General features: G+C 45.3%; 1 protein-coding gene across 1 annotated transcript; it reads left to right on the forward strand.

Moving 5' to 3' along the window:
- Positions 1 to 1465: 1465 nt before the first annotated feature.
- Positions 1466 to 26839, forward strand: LOC140406539 (uncharacterized; the record flags this gene model as incomplete). The annotated part of the gene is made up of 6 exons (XM_072494541.1): positions 1466 to 1529; positions 13061 to 13096; positions 13592 to 13882; positions 18317 to 18604; positions 22045 to 22146; positions 26743 to 26839. Coding segments are annotated over exons 1-6 (845 nt in total), but the record flags the coding sequence as incomplete, so codon positions are not given.
- Between the last annotated feature and the right edge of the window lie 593 nt (positions 26840 to 27432).

Here is a 27432-nt window from a genome sequence, read left to right on the forward strand (position 1 = left end):
CTCAGATACGGGACGCAAAACTGCTCACCATATTCCAAATGGGGTCTGACGAGAGCTACGTACAAACTGAGAAATACACCCCTGGTCTTGACCTCCAGCCCACTCGACATGAATTTACCTTCTTAACTGCCGACTGAACCTACACATTAACCTTAATAGAATCGTGAACAAGGACTTTGATGGGTCGTCACCTGTGCAGGCAATTGGACCTTGTTTCGCTGGGATAGGGTCGGTGACAAGCAGGAACAGACCAGAGCGAAGACAGCCAGACCTGTGTGAGAATAAACCACGGGCGGCTCCGTGTACTTTCAAAATTATACTGACTTGGCATTATGGATTCTCAAATTGGTCATTAAACGAAACGGGCCAGTCTCGTATCCGGTGCGGGTGTAAGGGAAGGACGTGAATATACATGTGGACCATCTGTGGAGCTCAATGGAACAGATACCGAGGACTATCCACGGATCCAGTGCCTTGCGTTGTCTCTCCCTCAGGAGCGATTGCCGGTGGCACCCAGCAATGCGACCGCACTTTGGGACTCTGCAATATGGGATTTGGACCACTTTGACCAGGAGTCGGACATTGACGTTTCTGCCCACAGACATCGCCGCAGGTTCAGGAGTGATCGCTGAAATAAAGGCTGACGAATCACCCAGAAACGACGCTTCCGGGTCCATTTCACCCCTTCGGGCCTGGAGCACTTGTCAAATGTAGCAATGAATTTCGCGCCTTCTGTCGAAATTGACGAGGTGTTGGACGTGGGGGCGGGGGGTGTTGTTATCCTACAAGAGTCCCATAACTCTGTGACGTCTGGGTCCCTGTGGCGTTAACTGGATCACAGCGACCCAGCTGTTAGGGGGGGGATCTAATAACAGTTTCCTGGGACATCTGGAATATAAATAACCCGGCCCATGTGGGCTGGGCGCGGGAGACCCATTGGGGAATGGGAGGGATGTATAGTAACCAAAATAAAACTGAACGTTTCTCCAGCCAAATAGGCTTCCGAGTGGTCGCTTGCCTGAGATTGCACAGATACTATCGATGGGAATGGCCTCACAGACGAAAGCGGCATCAGGCGAGGAATTCAGTAGTTGCAGGAGATTACTTGAAGGGGAAGAGATGGGAATTCCTGTGGCCACCATTGAGTCGACAACATGGCACGTTGAATTACAATTCCATAGCAATGCTCAAAGACACTGATTGTCAGACACCTCGATCTCATTTGTATGCAATGCCATCAACTGAAATATATATCATGAGGAACACATATTTTGTAACACTTAGGTGCTGACAATTCAGGTTCTTCAGTCCTTTCCTGGTAGCTTGACTCATGTTTACCGTTCTGCAGTTAGTAACATCCTGTGTTGTAAGATGTGTTACTGAACCAACAAACTGTGTACTTCCCTTATCTCCAGCCCAGTCACAAAGACAAGGAAGAAGGTGAACATCTATTTTGGCCTTTCTAAACATTGATACGAATCTCCTTGGGAAAAGGAAAATGTTTACTTTGTCAGTTCTGCTGTGGATCCGTGAGTATGGCTTCCTAGATTATTCCTGAATTAGCTGCATCGAGGAAAAGAGGTTCAACATGTAAATAACAAAGTGCTGAAATTGAGGAAATGGATGTGCAGTGTGTAGCCAGCTAAATCAACACTTTACATATTGAGACTCAAATTTATATGATTTGCATTTTTGAAATCGAAGGAATTTGCAAAAAAAGGAAAAGCCGGAATGGAATGAGTTGTTTGCATTGGATTTGGATTCTGTTTATTGTCACGTGTACCGAGGTACAGTGAAAGGTATTTTCCTGCGAGCAGCTCAACAGATCATTAACTACATGAAAAGAAAAGGAAATAAAGGGAAATACATAGTAGGACAACACAAGGTACACAATGGAACTACATAACACCGGCATCGGGTGAAGCATACAGGGTGTGGTGTTAATGAGGTCAGTCCATAAAAGGGTCATTTAGGAGTCTGGTAACAGCGGGGAAGAAGCTGTTTTTGAGTCTGTTCGTGCGTGTTCTCAGACTTCTGTATCTCCTGTCCGATGGAAGAAGTTGGAAGAGTGAGTAAGTCAGGTGGGAGGGATCGTTGATTATGCTGCCCGCTTTCCCCACGCATCGGGAGGTGTACATGGTGTCACTGGATGGGAGGCAGGTTCGTGTGATGGACTGGGCGGTGTTCACGCTTCTCTGACGTTTCTTGCGGTCCTGGGCCGAGCAGTTGCCATACCAGGCTGTGATGCAGCCCGATAGGATGCTTTCTATGATGCATCTGTAAATGTTGGAAAGAGTTAATGTGGACACGCCAAATGTCCTTAGTTTCCTGAGGAAGTATAGGCGCAGTTGTGCTTTCTTGGTGGTAGCATCGACGTGGCAATACTAGGACAGGTTTTTGGTGATGTGTCCCCCTAGGAATTTGAATATTTGAGTTTGGGTATCTGAAAGTGGTAAACGGGAGGACGATGTGTCGCACGTCTGAAACCTCAACATACTTTATAAGAGGCGGGCTGAATGGATTAAATTGAGAATATAGATCTTGAGAATAGAAACGTAACATTGCAACAGAATAGAAGGAGGCCATTTATCCCATCCAGTCTGCACCGACCCTCTGAAACTGCGCCCTACCCAAACCCAAACCCATTCCCCCGTCCTCTCCCTGTTACCTGCCCTGCACGTCCCTGAACACTAAGGGGTAATTCTACACTAGCCAATCCACCCAACCTGCACATTTTTCGACAATAAGGCACACTTTAGCTTGGCCATAGCACCTACCCTGCAAATCTTTGGACTGTGGGAGGAAACCGGAGCACCCGGAGGAAACCCACGCAGTCACGGGGAGAACGTGCAGAGTCCACACAAACAGTGACCCGAGGCTGAAATTGAATCCGGGTGCCTGACAGTGTGAGGCAGCCATGCTAACCACTGTGCCACATGCCACCCCTGAAATGAAAATAGAAACAAAATATCTCAAGGATACATTTACAGTCCAGAAATGTGCAGACCGGGTCCTGCTAAATTGCCCCTTATTGTCCGAAGGTTAGTTAGGGTAATGGGGGCAGGGAGTAGGGATTGGGACTGAGGAGGTTGAATTCCAGAGATTGAATTGCAGATGAACCGAATGGCCTTCTGCAGCGCAGGGATTCTATGATTTTGCCGAACTCACTGCAAACTAGAAATGATGATAACAGAAAGTTTGGAGACGGAGTTAACATTGACGTCTGGAGACGATGAATTATATTCAGCTCAGATGAGGTCAGGCGTGAAAGACGATTAATAAAAACAGTGAGGATAAACTGTACTGTTCGATAGTACCTGTGACAGCATTCATTACCAAATGGAAATGGACAATGTTGAGCAAGAGGGACTGATATAGGAGGCAGGCGTTGCCGCCACAGCACGTTGGGGCACGGTGTGGATCTAAATCCGTAGCTGGTGATTTGAGAGGATGGGACCTAGGGGACGTGTACTAACACAGACATGTCCAATTTGACCCCAGGAGATAAAATTACTCAGTTGCTTCGAATGAACGAACACGTATTTTGGAAGAGAACAGGCAGGTGGGAGGGGGCGAAGAGAGATGGACGGAGCAAGGAAGGTGGTAATGATCAGGGAGGCTAAGTGAGACAATTACCAAACAGAACATTAATTCTCCGAACTCATATATACTTTATGGCATGGTGGCACAGTGGTCTGCTTGGGTTTCCTCCGGGTGCTCGGGTCTCCTTCCACAGTCGAAAGGTGTGAAGGTTTGGTGGATTGGCAATGCTAACTTGCCCCTTAACTTGCAGGTTAGAAAGGGTTATGGGGGTTGCGTGGGAATTATAGGGCGGTGGACTGGGCCTGGGAGGGTATTTGTAACGGTCGGTGTTAGTCGAGCTGGGCCGAAGTGCCTCCTCCTGCGCTGTCGGGATTCTATGGTTCTATATTAGGAGTTGTTTATATCTTCCATTCTCCGGATATGATTGAATTCAGCGAGAAATACAGTAATTTTGTAGTCTGTCTACAGATGCTTCCTGAACTGCAAAGTGTCTCTGCATCACCTACTTCTCTATTTTGTTTCCCGTCGTTACCGAGCAACTTGCTGTCCAAAATATTGGATCCATCCAATTATTGTTCTCTGGGGAAGTTGTTCGCTCTGCATCTGAGGAGGTCAAAGGGCAATAAAAGTCACAAGCTGACTTTTTACCCAAATCGTTATACAGGGAGACAGAGGATGTGGAAAAATAGGTCTTTGAGCCAATCGATCAGGAAGCAAAGGTATTGGTTAGATGATTTTATTTGTGTGAATGGGCAATGGTTTCCGCGAGAGTTCCATTTGGCACGTACGCGGGGCTACTGCTGTTTGCTGTTCATTTAGCAATTTTGTCTTTACTGTTGGGGGCATGATTAGGAAGCTCTAATCTTAAGTCCCCCAACATCCCTCATCACAATTTGCAAGAGCCGGTGCAGATTCGATGGGCCAATGGCCTCCTTCTGCATTGTAAATTCTATGATAATCCATGATAATTTCAGACTGCTCCTTATTCTGAGTCTGTGATTCTTGATTGTAGATTCAACAGCCATGGCAGGATGTGGGGAGTGTGGGGAAGGGATTATAAAATCTGTCCTGCCCTGTAATAGTTTTATAAGTTCCAATTACCTCTTTGCTTCGAAACATTAGAGGTAACAGGCTCAGTTACCTCAATCGCTCCTCACTGGCGAGTTACGCCATCCCTGGAATTAACTTGGTGTATGCTTTAAGGCACATCTGAAGTTCCTTAGGAACGGAGACAAACACTGTGCACAATACTCCCGATGCAGACTCAACACGTCTGTATCGCATTGCAGCAAGGCATCTTCATTCCTGTCCTCAAATCCTCGTAAATTAAAGGGCAAAATGGCATTTTCGTTGCCAATTGCGGACTGCACACACCAATGCCCCGTTGCCCTTCAGAAGGTGATGCTGTTCGTGAACCGGTACAGTCACTGGGGGCAGGTGTTAGGTCCTTATTTGAAGGAAATGGATGTTGCCTGGCACTTGCTCTGCCTTTCTGTTCATTTCCTACCCAACTGCATACTTGCACACTTATTCATGTCATATCCCCCCACCTGTCAGGAGCAAATAATGCGTGTCCTTGATATGTATGTCCCTGTCAGGCAGGGAGGAAATGGTCGAGTGAGGGATCCATGGTTTACAAAAGAGGTTGAATGTCTTGTCCAGAGGAAGAAGGACGTAAGGATGAGAAAACAAGGTTCAGTGAGTTCACTCGAGGGATACAAGATAGCAAGGAAGGAGCTCAAGAAAGGGCTTACGGGAGCTAGGAGGGGGCATGAGAAGTACTTGCCGCAGGATCAAGGTGATGTTAGGGCCGGTCACGGACAAAAGTGGGAACGTGTGCATGGAGTCTGGAGATACAGGAGAGGCCCTAAATGAATACTTTTCTTCAGTGTTCACAAAGGAGAGGGGCCATGTTGTTGAGGAGGATATTGCGATACAGGCAGCCAGGCTGGAGGACGTAGGTATTCGAAAGGAAGATGTGTCCGAACTTTTGAGAAGCCTGAGGATAGATAAGACCCCTGGGCCTGATTGGATATACCCTTGGATTCTTTGGAAGGCGAGGGATGAGATTGCAGAGCCTTTGGCTTTGATCGTTATGTCCTCACTGTCAGGAATAGTGAATTCCTCACTACAGGAATAGTGCCATGAGACTGGAGAGAGGCGACTGCTGTCTCCTCGTTCAAGAAAGGGAATAGGTATAACCCTGGGAATTATAGGCCGGTTAGTCTCACTTTGGTCATAGGTAAATTATTGGAAAGGGTCCTGTGAGATAGCGTTAAAGATCATTTGGAAAGATACAGCGCAATTCGGGATAGTCAGCATGGATTTGTGAGGGGTACGTCTTGCCTCACAAGTTTGATTGTATTCTTTGAGAAGGAAACTGTGTACATAGGTGAAGGTAGAGCAGTTGACGTCGATGCTTGGATTTTTGTAAGGCGTTTGATAAGGTGCCCCATGGTCGGCTCATGCAGAAAGTAAGGAGGCATGGCATAGAGGGAAATTTGGCCGATTGGATCAGTAACTGGCTATCACATAGAAGACAGAGGGTGGTAGTAGACGGTACATTTTCATCCTGGAGCCCAGTCACCAGCTGTGTACCACAGGGATCAGTGCTGGGTATTCTGCGATTTATGATTTTTATCAATGAATTGGATGATGGAGTTGAAGGTTGGGTTAGTAAATTTGCTGATGACACCAAGATTAGTGGAGTAGTGGATAATGTCGAGGGCTGTTGTAGGCTGCAAGGAGACATTGCTCGGATGCAGAGATGTGCTGAAAAGCGGCAGATCGAGTTTAACCCTGATAAATATGAGATGATTTATTTTGGTAGGATAAATTTGAATGTGGATTACAGGGTTCACACAGGTTTCTGTAGAATGTAGAGCAGAGAGATCTCGCAAGTCATGTCCATAGATCTCTGAAAGTTGCCACCCAAGTGGATAGACCCGTGAAGAAAGCCTATAGTGTGTTAGCATTTATTAACGGGGGGGGGGGGGGGGGGGGGGATTGAGTTTTACAGCAGCGAGGTTATCCTGCAACTGTGCAAGACGTTGGTTAGACCACATTTGGAGTATTGTGTGCAGTTCTGGTCACATCATTATAGGAAGGATGTGGAAGCAGTGGAAAGGGTGCAAAGGAGATTTACCAGGATGCTGCCGGGATTGGAGGGTAGGTCTTATGATGAAAGGTTGAAGGTGCGAGGGTTTTTCTCATGGGAGAGAATGAGGATGAGAGGTGACTTAATTGAGATGTATGAGGCGATGAGAGGGATACATAGAGTGGACGTTCTGCGACTTTGTCCTCGGTGGATTATAGCTGTTACAAGGGGGCATAACTTTCAGGTTCATGGTGGAAGATATAGGAGGGATTTCAGAGGTATCTTCTTTACTCAGAGTGTGGTTGGGGCTTGGAACGCACTCCCAGCTATGGGAGTGGAGTCGGACACTTCATGAACCTTCAAGCGGTTATTGGATAGGCCTTTGGAGTGCACTGGAATGATTGGGAGTAGGTTGATTTGATCTTAGTTTCAGACTAGTTCGGCACAACATCGTGGGCCGAAAACCCTGTACTGGGCTGTACAGTTCTATGTTCTATATTGACAAACAATCCTAGCTATCGTGTTTATATCAGTAGCTAGCTTGCACATATATTTCATCTTCTCTCACCTTTTGCTTTTTTAGTTGTCCTCTGCTAGCTTTTAAAGGCTGACAATCCACGGGCTTCTCACTAATCCTCGCCACTTTCTGTGCTTTTTCTTTTGCTTTTATTATGTCCTTGAATGCCTCGTCTGCCACGGGTGCCTCGCCCTCCCCTGAGCAGGTTTACTTCTCCTTGGAATGAATTTCTGTAGAGCCTCAACTCTGGCCAATTCCTCTCTCATGTCTTTGTCGTTACCCTTATTTGATTGGGAAATCGTTACATCTGATTGCAGCTTTTCCCTCTCAAACTCCAGGGAAAATTATTTCATATGTGGTCACTTCTCCCTCAGGGTACCTTCGCCTTAACTTCCCTAATCAAGTTTGCCTCATTACACATCACCAAATCCAGAATTGGCTCTGTCACAAGTTGCTCCAAAAAAGCATGTTCTCGACATTCCACAAATTCCTTTTCTTGGGACACATTACCAACATGATTTTCAAAATACACTCGCATAATGAAGTAACCCGTGATTCATATCATATTGCCTTTTCGATCTCCTGATTTACTTTCTGTCCCACATTCTGATCACTGCTAGGGGAACTGTACATAACTCCCATCAGGACCTTTTTACCTTTGTAATTCCTCAATCCCACAGAGTTTCTATGCATTCTTATCCTACATCGCTTCTTGCTGTCGATTTATCTTCATTCCTTACGAACAATTCAACCATTTGCCCATCCACCTGTCCTTTCGATAGGATCCATATCCTTTAGATCCCAGCCTTGATCCCCTTGCAACCCCGTCTCTGTGATGCCCACAGCATCGTACCGGCCAATGTCAATGCGCGTGACAAGCTCATTTTCCTTGTTCCGTATGCTGCACGCATTTACGCACAACGCCCTCAATCCTGCATTGACCACCTCCCTTCTCACACTTGTCACCTTTTTTTGCTCTTCCTGAGGTTAGCTTTCTGCCATTTTCTATAATCTCTGGTCTATTACATGTTCTGGAAACTTAACTAAACTCTCCTGAGCCTCGGTTCATTTAACTAGTTGAAAGTCCGCATAATTAACCTGCCCTTCTACCCCTTCATATAACTTTGCTTTTCCAATTCTCCATGAAATTGAACCCCCCCTTCCCCCACTATTAAGTTTAAACCCTATCTACAGCCCTAGTTATACGGTTCGCCAGGACTCTGGTCCCAGCATGATTCAGATGAAGACCGTCCCAACAGAACAGGTCCTCTCTTCTCCAGTACTGTTGCCAATGTCCCATTAATTCAAATTCATTTCTTCCACACCAGCCTCTGAACGGCTTTCAGATTCCATGACAAGAAATTAGCACACACAAGTAATTCCTTACTGGTTATCTATGTCCAATCGTGACTATCGATTAAGGGTACATCATGCACATTATATGAGCACAATTAACAGACAAGATGCATGCATAATTAAACAATAAAATCACAACAAAGGCACTCAGAGCATCTTGAATTTTTTGATATCCAATATCAGGGATGTAGCTATCAATCCTAATCAATCCTGCTGCTCCATGGCTCTTCTTGAGGAATGGTTGGTATCCAACACCCCTTCCTATCCTTATCAGCAGGAGAGGATACAGAGGAGATGTACCAGGATGTTGCATGGTCTGGAGCGTGTCAGCTGTGAGGAGAGGTAGGGTCAAGTCGGGTTGTTTTCACTGGAACGACAGAGGTTGAGGGGCAACCTGATAGAAATCTACAAAATTGCAAGTGGCATGGACAGAGTGGATAGTCATGTGCTTTTTCTTTGGGTGGAAAAGTCAAGAACGAGGCAGCAGACGTTTAAGGTGTGAATAGGAAAGTTTAGAGTAGATGTGTGATCAAGGCTTTTTTCAGAGTGTGGTGAGTGCCTGGAACGCGGTGCCCGAGGAGGTGGTGAACGTTTAATAGGCATCTTGAAAAATAAACAAAAAGGATGGGAATAGATGGCAAGGTACCTCTGAATTGCAGCAGGTTTTAGTTTAGATAGGCATCATGATCGGCGCAGCATTGGAGGATCAAATGCACTGTTCCGGGGCATCAGGAACATATATGAGAAAACAACATGTTCTGTCTGGCAAATTAATCTGTTGGACTAGGGTCAAGGCAACTCCAGGGATGAGAAACAGGACAGAAATGGGTTCTGAGATTGTCTGTTTTTCGGAAAAAAGAGAGGGTGAGATCAAAGCGTTATTGATCTCAGCCTTCCTCTCGTGCGTTCCATTTATGGATGAAGCAATTGGCTGAAATAATTAGGACTATTCGTCGGCCGACAGAATTGGCTTCCACTGCTGAGTGAATTTTCAATTCTAGTTTCAATTCCGAAATACTGAACTGGCTGGGAATATTATAGAAATCACAGAGTTCCTACAGTGCAGAAGGAAGTGCACCAGAATGATTGGCTCATCATGTCTGCACGACCCTCCGACAGAGCACCCTCCCGAGGGCCACACCATTTATCCGTAACACCACATAACATTTTAAACACCAAGGTGTAATTTAGCATGGCCAATCCACCTAATCGCCACATCTTTAGACATGAAAGAAGAAGTTATCACGGCCAACTCACTTAACATGCAAATCTATGGACACTAGGCGACACAATTAACATGGCCAGTCCAGCAACCGTGCAGATCTTTTTGCCATACGCATTGGCCAATCAACCTACGCCCCACATCTTTGGAAGTGGGTGGAACCCGGAGCATCAGAATAAAACCCACGCAGACACGGGGAGACCGTGCAAACTTGACCCAAACAGTCCATGTTTGGAATGGAACCTGAGTACGCAGCACTGTGCGGGATGTGTTATCTAAACGTGTTACAATCCGAAATCGTCTTATTTCGCTCGTAATCATATACGGAGCTGTTGCTCGTTCATGAGCAAGTAGCAAACGGAAGAATATCTGTCCCATGGTACAATAAGCGCTAATTGAAATGAAATTAAAATGACTTATTGTAACAAGTAGGCTTCAAATGAAGTTACTGTGAAAAGACCGAGTCGCCACATACCGGCGCCTGTTCGGGGAGGCTCGTACGGGAATTGAACCGTGCTGCTGGCATACCTTGGTCTGCTTTCGAAGCCATTGATTTAGACCTGTGCTAAACAGCCCCTTAGAGGCAGATCTCATCAGGGATGGGGCGAGTAAATATTATTCAGAGAAAAATTTGAAGGGAGTGTCAGATACACCCACCCAGAAGCTTGCTGCACAATATGTTAATGCATAAAATTGGTGTTCGATTAGTCGTGTTTCCTTGTGTTTTACCTGACGATCACTCCGAACATCTACGCGTCTGTGGCGAATTCAAGTGGTCAATGAACTGTTCAACAGAGTAATCCCTCAATACTGAGTGCTATGCTACTGTCGCCAATAGAGATAAGGAAAATAAGGAGAATGCATTATCTTGGGGACCTCACCAGAGGCTCCGTCGATATGAACGATGATTGGATGAAGGATATTCGGTCAGCCAAGGCTTGCCACATGTTGCAGTAACACGTTCCATAGCATGAGAGAGGGGAGGGAGGTGGATTGGGGGTCATTGTGGACTTTCTCCGTTTCTCTCAGTTAGAACCTCCACACACCTCTTTCAATGGACCCTGACCCACCCTGTTGTGAGGCAAGGAGAGAGAATAGCAACACAGTTGCCACCGGGCCCTATCTATCCTCGCAACCTGTTTCACTCGCGTTATGTCTCATCCACCTTTTCCTGCTCAACTTTCAAACCATTATGCCACCCGTTCTCCAGACAGAAATTTTACTTTTAAAACGTTATTTCTGAATGGCATCGCCCTTGCCAGAATGCCATGTCCCTCTCCGTTCCACCCCGCCTCACCCCAACACCCCCTGCCTCCATCACTCACTTCACCACACACCGTGCCTTCGCACACTACACTCTGCTTCCTCTCTACACCCTCTGCCTCCCCATACTTCAACTCATTCCAACACCCTCTGTCTCCCCTCAGCACACCCACCTTACTCAAAGCCCTCTCTCTCACACTACCTGACTCCAATACCCTCTGCCTCCCCTCAGCACATCCACCATACTCCAACGCACTCTTTCTCACCCTACCTTACTCCAACGCTCTCTTTCGCACCCCACCTTACTCCAACACCCTTTGCCGTCCAACTCACCCCGCGTCACCCATTTACCCTCCGCTTCACCATCACACCCTAGCTCATTGCAATTCGCTGTGACTCCCCCACCTCACCCATACACGTTCTGCTTCCCCGTCACGCCTCCCCACCTCAATCCAAGACCCCGCCTCCGACACATATCCCTCACTACAGCACCCTTTGCCTCTCCCCACACCACACGCCACCACACCTGATTCCAGTACCCTAGACCTCCCCCACAGGACGCCTCACTCCAATAATCTCTGCCCTCCCTCACCGCACCTACCTAGCCAGCATTCTATATTGTCTCTCTATCCATAAATGTATATTGTCTCTCGATCCATAACTTTATACTGTCTCTCTATCCATAACTTCATATTGTCTCTCTATCCATAACTCTATATTGTCTCTCTATCCATAGCATTATATTGTGTCTCTCTATCCATAACTTTATATTGCCTCTCTATCCATAACTTCATACTGTCTCTCTGTCCAGAACTTTATATTGTCTCTCTATCCTTCACTTCATATTGTCTCTCTATCCATAACTTTATATTGTCTCTCTATCCATAACTTTATATTGTTTCTCTATCCATGACTCTATATTGTCTCTCTATCCATAACATTAAATTGTGTATCTCTATCCATAACTTTATATTGTTTCTCTATCCATACCTTCATATTGTCTCTCCGTCGAGAACTTTGTATTGTCTCTCTATTCATAACTTCATATTATCTCTCTATCCATTACTTTACATTGTCTCACTATCCATAACATTATATTGTCTCTCTATCCATAACTCTACAGAACATAGAACATAGAACATAGAAAAATACAGTACAGAACAGGCACTTCTGCCGACTATGTTGCGCCGAACTTTTGTCCTAGATTAAGAACAAATTAATCTACACCCCATCACTCTACCGTAATCCATGTACCTACCCAATAGCCGCTTGAAGGTCCCTAATGTTTCCGACTCAACTACTTCCACAGGCAGTGCATTCCATGCCGCCACTACTCTCTGGGTAAAGAACCTACCTCTGACATCCCCCCTCTATCTTCCACCATTCACCTTAAATTTATGTCCCTTGTAATGGTTTGTTCTATCCGGGGGAAAAGTCTCTGACAGTCTACTCTATCTATGCCACTGATCAGCTCATAAACTTCTATCAAGTCGCCCCTCATCCTCTTCCGTTCTAATGAGAAAAGGCCGAGCACCCTCAAACTTTTCTCGTAAGACCTACTCTCCATTCCAGGCAACATCATGGCAAATCTCATTTACACCGTTTCCAAAGATTCCACATCCTTCCTAAAATGAGGCGAACAGAACTGCACACAGTACTCCAAATGTGGCCTTACCAAGGATTTGTACAGCTACATCATCACCTCGCGGCTCTTAAATTCAATCACTCTGCTAATGAACGCCAGCCCACCATAGGCCTTCTTCACAGCTCTATCTACTTGAGTGGAAACTTTCAAAGATCTATGAACATAGATCCCAAGACCTCTCTGCGCCTCCACATTCCCAAGAACCCTACCGTTAACCCTGTATTCCGCATTCTATATTGTCTCTCTATCCATAACTCTGTATTATATATCCATTCATCACACCCATGTTGCCTATTTGTTAATAACTGTATATTTTATTCTCCGGTATCAGAGACTTGTTCGAATTGGAATATGTTCAGGAACGTTTTATTCAATTTCATTATTTTTCCCGTAATTGTGTAACTCTGCTTTTTACAGTTGAAGTCGGTGAGCTGGTCGGGGATGTCGAAGCAGGTGAGTAACACGAGCATAAAAGGAATTGATTTTCAATCATGTGGATCTGGTTTACACAGAATGTCTGAGGCGGACTTTACTCTGCACCTTTGTTCTCTTATGTTTCTACTTCTCCCAACCAATCACCTTTTAATTTTTGGAATGACAATCACGGCTTCTCAAAAGTTTGTCAATTGTATTCGGCACAATTCCCACCAGTCACCGTGTGGGGGCTGTGAGGTTTAACATTACAGCAGTTACACTGGCACACTCTGTTCTCTGAATCTTCAAAGAGCCATTCCGCATGTGGGTACAATTGATTTTAAAATGCACGTTTATTTCGGCGCACTAGATTTATTGGAACATTAAACACCGAACCTGCTAAATATCGACTTCTATGTTATTTCATTGAGGAATCGCATCTCGCTACTGTGATTGTGGAAGTCGGTTAATGCGATCTGCAGACATTAGTTTCTGCACATACATTGTTTTAAATGCGTTTTGTTTTTATTCCAGATCGTTTACGGAAACCAGTCGTGACTGTGGATCCAGCATTTCGGAAGTTTATTACCGGAGAGAAAATAACTTTGAGTTGCCGGTGCGACTGTCCTGCCACACGGATCGAATATTTTCACAATGGGCAAGATGTTGATCATAAGGACTTTAAGAAAATACAATGCAAGACATATTTAGATCATTCCTTCTCTGTAGGCAGGGCAGGAAAGTATATTTGCCGATGTCAGACTTGGAAGAAGAACGGATGGATACATTCAGATGAGAGCGATCCCGTTCAGATACACATTGGAGGTATGATACCAAATCTGAGTCCGCCTGTGTCATTACATCAACTGCCGATTGCTCTGAAAGTATCAGATCGGTTTCCCCCAAAGCGAATATCAATGGGATTCACTTTGGCCTTTGGACATTGGTCTGCCAAGCTAGCCACTTCAAATATTTTTGTTATATTTTTCCAGGCTAATGTCGGTCTCTTGTCGGCCAACAAGGAAGTAAACGTTCAGATTACTCATCAAATGCTCGTTTTTAAAATTGAATAATCAGTATTACTTCTCGGGGGAACAATACTCCATCTGATTGTTCAGCATTGCATTACAAGCAGCGAGAAACAGTGTCAGCAGATTGCCAGGATCTGTCCCGTTCAGCACTCTCGGCTAACTGCTGAGGTGCGCACCTCCTGCTGGCAATGAAATTCGCAGCGGAGTGTTTGAAGTAATGTGTCCCGTTGAACGCAGAATCGGCTCCTACGGATTAAATTGAAGAATGGGTTTCCTCCGGGTGCTCCGGTTTCCTCCCACAGTCCAAAGATGTGCAGGTTAGGTGCATTGGCCATGCTAAATTGCCCTTAGTGTCCACAAAGGTTAGGTGGGGTTCCTGGGTTCAGTGGACAAGGCGGAGTTGTGAGGTTAGGTAGTGTGCTCTTTACAAGGGTCGGTGCAGACTCTCTGGACCGAATGGCGTCCTTCAGCACTGTAAAATCTATGATTCTCTGAGACCATAAAAACCTTGACAACACGTTTTTAGATCGTTGCCAAATGTATAAGTTTACACCAGTTATACCTCTGCTGGAAAGGTTTTCCACATTTCCCTGTCTGAAAAATTTAACTTAAACTATGTTGTGGTGAATTAGAGGCACGGTTGAAAACAAAACGAACTTTAAAATTGCTGGAGTGGATACAAAAAGGGTGATCTCAAAATCTATTTACAAGCGATTGGCAGCGGATGGGAGAGGTCACTCTGCGTCGGGTAATCCGTTACGCCGGTTGGTCAATAGGGTTTCCCATTGAAGGGCAACCCACGCCGTCGGGGAAACCCCGGTGCTGCAGGCAAAACGAAGCATCTTGCCGGTGGGGAATACAGCCCAATGTTCTCCGGTTCCTAAATGATTTTCTAGTTGACTGTTCGGGTAGTTGAGGGGAGGAGTTCGGAGCATCCGAATGAAACCTACGCAGACACGGGAGAAAGTGCAAACACCACACAGTCAGTGACCCAAAGTCTGTAATTGAACACGGATCCCATGAGCTAAGAGGCAGCGAGACCCACTGTGCCAACCAGTGTGCCACCGTTACGACCCCAATTTTCTGACAGTCCTTTATCAATTATATCATACTTCTTCTGAAAGCCTTTTCCTGTTTTCCCGTTCAAAACATAATGAGATGAGGGAATAGGATAGTTCAGCGGTCGGTGATCCAAAATAATGCAACTGTTGCAGCACAACATATTACAACGTCAACCCAAATATATTTGTCTCGGCCACACCTTATCAAAGACATGGCACAACTTGGGGTCCATGATTCCAGCAAACCCAAATGCTACTTTCGTAAATTCTAAAATGTACAGTTATCAATATCATTATGATTGATTTCCATATTACCATTGCTGGCGCTAATTCTGCCTCAGTATATTTGCATGAAGTCGAGTGGGATGTTGAAGTGTTTCCTTCAAGAAATACCTTCATTGATTCGACGACAAATATTATATTGGGCACATGGATTTGTCACAACGGCAAAATCGTGTTCCAACTACGTCCACCAGTGCACACATTTTTTCATCGACCATATTCTTTCCAAGAGGTTTCAAAACGGTTATTTTTGAAGGTCCAAATGTTTCCAATAGGTTATCTATGAACGCCTTGCCTTCTCAAACTTGCCTGCGCTGTGATCATCCTCAGGTGAAATCACCACCATTCAACACTCACATTCAAAGAGGAAAACAGCCGATGGACATCGGGACTGTGGCGACGTGGCCACCTTCTTTGCCTTGTTGCTTCTGAACTCCAGTGGTACGCAATAGGGTGCTTACCAGCAGGCACGTTCCATTCCATTGTTTTTATTATTTGACAACATGTCGATCACAAAAGTTAGGAGAATACAGGTGTAGTGTCTAACGTTTACAGGGAACTTATTAACTTTCCGTAAGATGTATCCCAATGAGCAATGACGATTCGGAAAGTGGGCATCCTCCGTGGTTAACTAAGGAAGCAAAGTTGAACATCAAAATGAAATATAGACTGTAGAAGTCAGCGTGAATTCGTGTTTTTTGTTCTTTGCTGCACAGAAGGCGGCGATTGGCCGCATCGTGTGTGCACCGGCTCCCGATGGAACTACCCAACTTGTCCCATTCTCCATCCCTATTCCTGAAGCACTCTGAATTAATCCTGATCAATTATGTATCCAGCTCTCTTTTGATACCTCCTATGGAATCCACATGCACCACTTTCCCAGGCAGCGCATTCCAAACCCAACAATTCTCTGAGGAAAAACATTTCTGCTCATTTCACTCCGAGCTCTCTTGATGACTGTCTTGAAATTGTGACCCACTCGTCGCTGACATATCATCTACTGGAAACAGAATATCCCTCTTCACTCTGGCAAAATGTTCAGAATATTGAACACATCAGTTAGGTCACCTCTTAATTTTCTCGGATCCAAGGCGAACAATTCCGATTTCTCCAATCTTTCCTTGTATCTAAAATTCCTCTTTCCTGCTATCATTCTAGGAACCCTCACCTGAACTCTCTCCAGGGCTTTAACATTCTTCCTGAAAAAAGGTGCCCTAAACTGTGTTCTAAATGTGGACTGACCAAAGGTTTGTTGTGGTGTAGCATCACCTCCTGGCCTTTATCTCTATGACTCGCTTTTTATACCAGGGATCCTCTTCTTAACAACTGTTTCAACTTGCCTGGCCACCTTCAGAGAAATATGCACGTGACCCCCAAGGTTCCTGTGCTCCTGGAGTCCCCTCAAAGCTCAGCCATTGAACCTATATTGCCTCCCCAAGTTTCTTCTATCAAAATGTATTACCTTACATTTCACTGCATTGCGTTTCATCTACCAGGTGCCTGCCCAATTGGGGCATGTTAGAAGCTGGGACCAATTTGGGGATCAGCAAATATTTACTGGACCGATCAGATACAGGGGCGAAAACTGCGACCTATAGAAAACAAGACTACGACATAAAAATGAACCGTAAAAATGTAGTCAATGATTGACATAAGGAAAAGTAAAAAAGTGGTTCATTCCTGTCTTGTTATTGCCAGGTCGGCGGCGAAGATTTGATGCAGGAGGATACGAATCTCCTTAACAGTACATAAAACTTATAAATGGGCAGCACGGTAGCACATGTGGATAGCACTGTCGCTTCACAGCGCCAGAGCCCCTGGATCAATTCCCCGCTGGGTCACTGTCTGTGCGGAGTCTGCACGTTCTCCCCGTGTCTGCGTGGTTTCCTCCGGGTGCTCCGGTTTCCTACCATAGTCCAAAGATATGCAGGTTAGGTGGATTGGTCATGATACATTGCCCTTAATGATCAAAAATGTTAGGAGGGGTTATTGGGTTCCGGGGATAGGGCGGAAGAGGGCTTAAATGGGTCCGTGCAGACTCGATGGGCCGAATGGCCTCCTTCTGCACTGTGTGATCTATGTTATATGTTCTATGTTCTAATGTTCAGTTGGAAATCTTCTCCAGCCTGGGTTCTCGTCCATCATGACATATTAATGGACACTTCGGCCAGTTTCCCACCAAAGGGGAAGGTTGGGTATGAAGTTATTTTGATTGATTTATCTCTCCTTTCAATTCATTGAGTAAAATCACTAATCTCGGGGTGTGTTTGCCAAATATTCACGTGCGCACTGGGCACAAACAAAGAATGAGATAACATCCGGGGCGTTAAGAATGGGACTACAGTGTGCATCTGGTAGGCGGGAGTGAGTTCAACAAGCCTCAAACATTTTCCGGGAACGGTTTTGGGGAGTGCAACTGCAGGGCTGGTGTTTCTTCCTGCTGCTCCTTTTGAGGATAATCCGTTCTTTTATTTAAGTGTAACTTATTTTTAACTCTAAGACGCGTTTCCCGCTTCTTTCGCGTCTTGGTGACGTTATTGCCGTATGGGAGATAGTAACGCATTCATCAGTCTTAAGCAGTGTCGCTAATTGCCCCGTGAAACAACCTAATTAACTTGGGATTTCTGGGTGTGAAATGTAAATACGCTCTCTGCTCATACGTGATATGCCCGTTCTTAACCCTCGCATTGCATTGACTTGTGATTCTTGGGAACAATCATTGTAAACATGCCGGATCCCGTGGGAGCTGCAAAGGCTGGATTGCTTTGTAGACCCTCTTAATCACATTTTGATTTGATGTTCCGAAATTCAGCGCATCATCGTTTTGACTAAAATCAAACGCTATTTGTTGTGCATCTCAACTTCTTGTCTCTGCTTTGTTACAGACAAAGTTTCGCCGCCAACCATCAGCAAACGCCGATCAAACAGTGACACTGTCCTTATTTCCTGCGAAGGTGACATTCGGTCTGCCGGGGGATTTCACTTGCACAGAATTCCCAGCGAACAACATGTACAAACTCTCGAAGTGAGCGATGGTCAGAAAAAGCTGACATTTGCTATAAATGTCACGGATCCGGATTCTTTAGGAAATTATAGTTGCCGTTACCAAACATTTGTTTTGGGACATTGGAAGCTGTCCCCGTTCAGCAAATCTGTGGAGGTTACCGAGAAAGGTAAGGATCAACAAACAAGCGGTATCTTTTTGTATCTCAATATTTTACTCGTTGTCGGCATTCTGTTAACAGAAGATAATAGAAGTTAACAGAATGTTCCCATTAATTTGAACATATATGAGATACTTATTGTAAGAAGAGGCTGATTGCAGAAACATATATATAGACAAAGTCAAAGATGCAAGACGATACTTTGAAAGCCACTGATCTTCGGGAAAGCGTTCTTCAGGACGCGCGACAACGCAGAATCGCCGAGCAGAAACTTATAGCCAAGTTCCGCACACATGAGTGCGGCCTCAACCGGGACCTTGGATTCATGTCGCATTACATTCACACTCCACCATCTGGGCTGGGCTTGCGAAATCCTACCAACAGTCCTGGCTTGAGACAATTCACAACTCTTTAACATGTGATTATCCCTCTCTCCAGTCGCAACGTCTGAACCTGTAAAGACATAATTACCTGTCAAAACTCGCATTCAATATAGCATCTTGCACCATTGACTTTGTCTATATATGAGTTCGTGGAAGTCACCACTTCATTCACCTGGTGAAGAAGCTGCGCTCTGAAAGCCAGTGTTTGAAACAAACCTGTTGGACTTTAACCTGGTGTTGTAAGACTTCGTACTGTGCTCACCCCAGTCCAACGCCGGCATCTCCACATCTTAATAATCAAGTAACCTATCTATCGCTGTCTCAAAGCCACTCGGAGAGTTGACCTCCACAGCCTTCTGCGACAATGAGTTGTAAAGTTTCACCGCGCGCTAGCTGAATAAATTCACAAAGACATGAACGATATGAGCATGAGGAAGCCATTCGGCGTTCGAGCCTGCTCCGCCATTCGTCACGATCATGCTGATCATCAAACTCAGTAGTCTGATCCTGGTTTCTCCCCAGAGCCTTTGATCCCATTCGCCTCAAGTGCCATATCTAGCCGCGTATGGAATATTTTAAATGTATTATCCTCAACTGCTCCCTCTGGTAATGAATTCCACAGGCTCACTGCTGTTTGTGTTTAGCAATGTCTCCTCAATTCTGTCCTAAATGATCTTCTCCCAATCCTAAGACTGTGACCCTGGTTCTGGAAACACCCAACATGGGCAACTTCCATCAGCATCTACCCTATCTAGTCCTGTTTGAATTTTATAAGTCTCTGTAAGATCACCCCTCATCCTTCTGAACTCCAGCGAGAACAATCCCAACCTGGTCATTCTTTCCTCAAACATTAGTCCCGCCAACCCAGGAATCAGTCTGGCAAAGCTTCGCTGCACTCCCTCGAGAGCAAGAACATCCTTCTGCAGAGCAGGGGAACAAAAATGCACAGAATATTCTAGTTGTGACGTCACCAAGGCCCTGTATAATTGCAGCAACACATCCCTGTTCCCGTGCTCGAAACCTGTCATTTCAAGCCAACATGCAATTTGGATTATTTGACGTCTGCTGCACCAGCTTGCTTTTCAGCGACTGGTGCACAAGGACACCCAATTCCCGCAGCATACTCCCCTCTCCCATCCCCGTAGACCAATCTAACAACCGTTCAGGTCGTAATCTGCCTTCTTGTTTTCCGACCAAAGTGAATAACTTCACATTTATCCAAATTAAACTGTTAGCCTCCTCATTTATGGTTTAACGGATAGTTCCTTCATTCTGATGCTGTGCCCTCGGGTTCTAGTCGCTCCGAATAGTGGAAACATCCTCTACACGTCCACTCTATCCAGGCCTCTCAGTAAGCTGTAAGTCTCAATGAGATACCCCCACAACCTTCCAAATTCAGTGGAGTAAAGCCTCAAAATCCTCAGCCGTTCTTCGTATGACAAGACCTTCATTCCGCATTCTTGTGAATCTCCTCTGTACCTTCACCAAGGACAACACGTCCTTCTTCAGGTTCCGAGCCCATAACTGCTCATAATATTCCAAATAGGGTATGGGCACACCCGTACAGAGCCTCAGCCGTACATTCCTGCTGTTGTATTCGAGCCCTCTCGACATGAATGTTGGCATTATATTTGACATCCTAACTGCGATATGAAGCTCCATGTTATGTAGTGCATTTGGTATGAGGAGAGGTTGGAAACATCTGTTTCGTTCTCACTGCAACGACGGGGGTTGAGGGGCGATCTGATAGAAGTCGACAAGACTTTGAGGGGCATGGGAAGAGTGATTAGTCGGAAGATTTTTTCCCAGGGTGGAAGAGTCAATACCTGGGGGGGGGGGGGGGGGGGCATAGGATTAGGTGTGAGGGGCAACGTTTAAGGAGATGTGCGAGGGAAGCTTTTTACATTGAGAGTGGTGGAAGCCAGGAACCCGCTGGCCGATGACGTAGTCGAAGCAGGAACGATAGTGACAGTAAAGGCCATCTCGAGAAATACATGTATCGGATGGGAATAGAGTGATATGTTCCCCGGAACGGGAGGGAGATTTAGTTCAGACGGGCAGCATGATCGAAGGGCCGAAGGGCCTGTTCGTGTGCTGTTATTTTCCTTGTTCTTTGTTAAATTTAAGAGAATCCTGAACTGGGTCTCTAAATGCGGCCAATGAAAAGCTGTTTGCAAAATGAACAATCCCGTTGCAAAGGATATCAAGTGTGATGGATTAGAAATGTGGCTATGTAGTTGGCAGAAATGTTTGTGTGTATGTGGGGGTGGGGGGGGGGGGGCGGCTTGAGTTGGTATTAGATTGGCCTCTTGATTTTTTTTATCGCTGACCACAACGGAACTGAGCTAGGACGTGCTTGCAGTGATCGTCCTTCACACACAGTGTTCCGAATCCGTTCAATTGAGACAATATATATATGGCCGCATACCATTTCTACGTTTCTAAGAAGGTAATGAGTTTCTGGTTGATAGTTTGCAGGATGTACCAATAGTTCGTATGGTTTTCCAACAAATGTGCTGTAAACAGTTGTATCGAACATCAGTCTGTGGTGTATGTTTGTTTATCACAAGCCCCTGGATTTCAGGTTAGGCAGCCAAACCATACGAAGGTATGTTTGGTGGGAAGATGCCTCAGACATCTGTATCAACCTGCCATTATTTGATTGAACTGAATTAGAAATAAAATCCATCAGTTGATGACGAAGGATAAACATTTGATAATGACACTGCAAAAATTGACTCAGAAACGAGTTTATGTGATTGCCAGGGAATGGTGAGTCGTGATATTTGTAGCTCTGGGAAGGCTTTTATTGGAAATACATTTGGCCACCTTCAGAGGTCACAGTAGCTAATGGCTGCCATTGAAATCAGGAGAAGAAATTGCCTATCAAGCGTGACATCTTGCAATCGCGTTTTACATAATGATACATGAACCGAAAAACTCTATCGTGGCGGAGGTATCGAAAGATGCATGCATTATCATAATGGTCTCTGCCAGAAGTGTTGACATTCCCTCCCCCGCCCCCGAAAAATTCTTACAGTGATTTCCCATTTTATCACTTATTAGTTGAAGAGAATAACATGTCGTTGGCCATTGGCCCAGTGTGTGCTGCCTTCATCATCGTTTTACTGATTGCGGCGCTCATTGCTGGCGTCATCATCAAGCGTCGTGAGTACATTTGCAAAACAGTTCTATATATTGAACCATAGAATCGCTATAGTGAGGATAGCTCTGGACACTAAGGCGCAAATTTAGCATGGCCAATCAACCTAACCAACAGACCTTTGGAAACTAAGGGGACACATTTAACCTGCACATCGTTGAACAGCAAGAGGCAAACTAGCATGATCAATCCACCTAATCAGCACATCTTTGGACAATGAGCAACATTTAAAAAAATATAACCCACCTAACCGGCACATCTTTCGACACTAAGGGACATTTTTTTTTATTATGCAGAATCCACCTAACCTGCATAGCTTTGGATACAAAGGGACAATATAGCTTGGCAAATCCATCTAACCATATCACTGGACACCAGGGGGCAATTTTTGCATGGTCACATCATCTAACCTGATGGATGCCAATGGAGGAGGATTCCTTAAATGTTCTGCACACGCATCCCTGTTCCATGTCCCTGTGGTCATCCTTCGCAGAAATTCAGTGTTGTATTTCCCAGTGGCAAAATTTCCGAAGGTTAATTTCGATTGACAAAATAGTTCAATGTGTGAGGAGGCACGCAAAAGTAACTGTTCGTTCTGAAGGAAAGTCAAAATACGAGCTCAGCAAACAATATAGATATGTCCATCAGCCTTGAGATAAACGTATTTATAAAATGGGAGAATTCCTGAGATCCATATAATGCATACATTGTTGAAGGAGGCCTTTCGTCCCATCGAAATTAGCATGCCGCCCAATCCCACTACCCTCCCCATCCCCGTAGACCAATCTAACATTTGAACACTATGCGGTAGATTTGCATGGCCAATGCACCTAACCTACACACATTTGGACACTAAGGAGAACTTATCATGACCAATACACCGAACCTGCACATGCTCGGGCACTAAGGGACAAGTTGACATGGTCAATCAACCTCATCGGTACTTCTTAGGATGTTAATGGTCAATATTGTCAGGACCTTTCCACATGTTTTGACACTAACTGTATTCAGCAATGCCAATACACCGAAACTGTGTGTGGTATTCGGAGCTCGCGGCGGAGCAGAGAAAAAGTGCAAACTCCAGAAAGACAGGAACCCAAGGTCAGAATCCAACCGGGTCCATTCATTTATACATACAAATTGAAACGATCGAGAGGTATTTTATTTTTTCTAAGTTTGTATTGTCGAATTTGCCACCTTTTATTAAACAGGCCAAGTTCCTTTCCATTTCAAACATAGGAAAACAAAGCTCTGCGAGCTGTCAAATGGCTGCCCAAAATTCAAAGGAGGCCGCCACATGATATTGGACCAAATTGAATCCCAACTAGACTCGGCAGGTCCTTCCTTCACTTAAACATGCGCAGTTTCACTGGTACTTAGCTTGCTCGGCTGAGTTTCACACACACAACATAAGTCCAGTATGAAGCTTGCGTCTTCAGGCATGGGGAGGACAATTTCGAGGAAAACCGACGACCTTTTTGACATGTTTCACCATCTGTTTTCACAACAGGGCGAACAGGAAGTCAACTCAATGAGAGGTGAGACTATAATCTGCTGCATTGAATGTTGATAATGGCACGTTTATTCAATATATCGAGTTGCACAATAATTACCTGCGTTATGCAGATGAATCGTTCCGAAACTTGGTGTATTTTAAAAAGTAAATTTAGTTTGGCCTTCATTCAAAATAACATACTGCCGTTTTCCATATTTTATAGTGCTCCAGCCAAAGGAGGTGGAACTCGCAGGTATCAAGAAGATGATGGCACGTGTGAGTGCAGAATCGATGCTAGTCGCTAGTTTTCATGATCAAGAATTTATTTTAGACGTTTTTGGGGAATTCCTGTGACGAAAAATGTTTTAAAGGCAGAAAAACATAAAATACTGGACAAACTCAGAATCTCTGATTGCATCTGTGGAGAGCGAAGGAAGTTAAATGTTCCCGTCTGCATGACGCCTTTATAAAGCTGGAGGGAAATGGAAATAGGTCAGATTTATACTGTTCTGCGTGTGTGTGTGTGTGTGTGTGGGGGGGGGGGGGGGGGGCGTGAAGCGGTGGAGCTGGAGGGAGGGCCAGGAGTAGGGTGAGATTGTCGAAGATGTCTTGCACAGAAAGACGAAATGAATATTAATATGGTGATTATGGCAAACAAGGATTCTGATAGTGGAACAAAAATAGATTAGATTGTGTGAATGGAGGAACAAAGGTCAGCACTGTGTTGAGGGCAACGAGGAACAAATAGCTCAAGTGGGGTCGCGGGATGGGGAACAGATCAATGGAACAAATGAAAATAAATTGATTGAAATAAAAATGGGTGATGGTGGAGGAGAGAGTTCACAGTCTAATGTTCTTGAATTGATTATTAATTCCAGAAGGCTGTAAATTACCTAATCGGAAGGTGAGGTGCTGTTCCTCCAGTTGCGCTGGGGTTCACTGAAACATTGCGGCAGGCCCATCACGGACATGTGGATGTCAGAGCAGGACGGTGAGTTGAGCGAACAAAGAACAAAGAAATGTACAGCACAGGAACAGGCCCTTCGGCCCTCCAAGCCCGTGCCGACCATGCTGCCCGACTAAACTACAATCTTCTACACTTCCTGGGTCCGTATCCCTCTATTCCCATCCTACTCATGTATTTGTCAAGATGCCCCTTAAATGTCACTATCGTCCCTGCTTCCACCACCTCCTCCGGTAGCGAGTTCCAGGCACCCACTACCCTCTGCGTAAAAAACTTGCCTCGCACATCTACTCTAAACCTTGCCCCTCTCACCTTAAACCTATGCCCCCTAGTAATTGACCCCTCTACCCTGGGGAAAAGCCTCTGACTATCCACTCTGTCTATGCCCCTCATAATTTTGTATACCTCTATCAGGTCCCCCTCAACCTCCTTCGTTCCAGTGAGAACAAACCGAGTTTATTCAACCGCTCCTCATAGCTAATGCCCTCCATACCAGGCAACATTCTGGTAAATCTCTTCTGCGCCCTCTCTAAAGCCTCCACATCATTCTGGTAGTGTGGCGACCAGAATTGAACACTATACTCCAAGTGTGACCTAACTAAGGTTCTATACAGGTTCTAACATTTATAGCGTTCGGTCATCATAGGATTTAGAACAAAGAAGAAATAAATTTACAGCACAGGAACAGGCCCTTCATCACTCCAAGTCTGTGCCGACCATGGTGCCCGGCTAAACTAAAACCTTCTGCATTTTCGGGGTCCGTCTCCCTCTATTCACGTCGTATTCACGTGTTTGTCAAAATGTCCCTTAAACGTCACTATCGTCCCTGCTTCCTCCACCTCCTCTGGCAGCCAGTTCCAGGCACCGATTACCCTCTGTGTAAAACACTTGCCTCGTACATCTCCTCTAAACGTTGCCCCTCGAAACTTAAACCTATGCTCCCCCAGTAATTGTCCCCTCTACCCAAGGAAAAAACCTCTGACTATCCACTCTGTAGATGTCCCTCATAATTGCGTAGACCTCTATCAGGTCGCCGCTCAACCTCCGTCGTCCGAGTGAGAAGAAAACGAGTTTATTTAACCTCTCCTCATAGCTAATGCCCTCCATACCAGGCAACATCCTCGTAAATATCTTCTTCCCCCTCTCTAAAGCCTCCACGTCCTTCTGGTAGTGTGGCGACCAGAATTGCATAGTTCACTCAAAATGCGGCCTAACCAAGGTTTTATATAGCTGCAACATGATTCCTCAACTCCTGTACTCAATGCGCTTACTGATGAAGGCAAGCGTGTCATTTCTACTCTTAATCACATTGGGCACCTGTGTTACAGCATTTAGGGAACTGTGGACCTGCACGCCCAGATCCCTCTGGATGTTAATGTTCCTAAGTGTTCTACCAGTAGCTAGATCTCCATTTTCAAAACTAAACACCCTTCCGCTGCTACTCTCTGTCTTCAATAACCAAGTAAGACGTCTCACAACACCAGGTTAAAGTCCAACAGGTTTGTTTCGATGTCACTAGCTTTCGGAGCGCTGCCGCTTCACCTGAGGAAGGAGCAGCGCTCCGAAAGCTCGTGACATCGAAACAAACCTGTTGGACTTTAACCAGGTGTTGTCAGACTTCTTACTGTGCTCACCCCAGTCCAACGCCGGCATCTCCACATCATGTCTTCAATAACCAAGTCATTTTTGTATTCAGTGAGCCAGTCCACCCGGAATCGCATGTGATATTAGTTTTAATCCCCGTCTGCCATGTGGGACCTTGATACACGCCCTACAGAAGTCCTTATAAGCAACAGCCACAGCACTTCTTCATCGATCTTCTTTGTTCTCTCTTCAAAAACTCAAGCAACTTGGTGAGGCATGACCTTCCTCGTAGAAAACCATTTTGTCTGTCACAACCCGTCAATTTTCTTCCAAATGTTCATATAGCCTGTCTCTCGGTATCTTCCCCATCACTAAGGAGAAGTTTTCAGGAACTGGAATGCAAAACGGCTGGACTTTGATTTGATTTCCAACCACATACCCGATCGGATAATCGGTTCCTTTGAACACACCATGGGATAGAAGCAGGGCTTGCCATATCACAGGAGGCAGATATAATTTGTGCTTCCAGTCACTATGTGAGATTATCCGCTTCGGTAGCAAAAAATAGTAAAGCAATCTGTAATCTGAAAGGATTCAAGTTGGGAGAGGTGGGAACTCAGCGAGACCTGATGTGCGAGTGCAGCAGTCGCGAAAGGTAAGCGCGCAGGTACAGCAGGCAGGAGAGAAGACCAATGATATTTTGACCGTCATAGCTAGAAGACTTCAGTATAGGACTAGGGATGTTTTACTACAATTATACATGGCATGTGGTGAGTCCACATCTGGAGTACTGTGTGCAGTATTTGTTTCCTTTTCTGAGGCAGGATGTTTTGCTATGGAGGGAGTGCAGCGTTGGTTTACCAGGCTGATTCCTGCGATACTGGGACATATGAGGTGAAACTAAGACAGTTACCATTACATTTATTGGAGTTTGGAAGAGTGAGAGGTGATCTGCAGCACACTGATAAAATTCTAACAGGATGAGACAGGGCAGATTCCGAAAACATGTCCCTGATGGTGGGGGAGTCCAGAACTAGGAGCTCATAGATTCTGGATAAGGAGTAAACCGTTGAGGACTGAGGTGAGGAGAGTGGTGAACCTGTGGAATGCACTACCGACGAAATTAGTTGTGGCCAAAACGTCGTGTATATTCAAAAATGATATGGAGATGCCGGCGCTGGACTGGAGTGAGCACAGTACCAAGTCTTACAACACCAGGTTAAAGTCCAACAGGTTTGTTTCGATGTC

This window comes from Scyliorhinus torazame, unplaced genomic scaffold (genome assembly GCF_047496885.1).
Source record: "Scyliorhinus torazame isolate Kashiwa2021f unplaced genomic scaffold, sScyTor2.1 scaffold_595, whole genome shotgun sequence".
In the NCBI taxonomy this organism is placed as follows: Eukaryota; Metazoa; Chordata; class Chondrichthyes; order Carcharhiniformes; family Scyliorhinidae; genus Scyliorhinus; species Scyliorhinus torazame.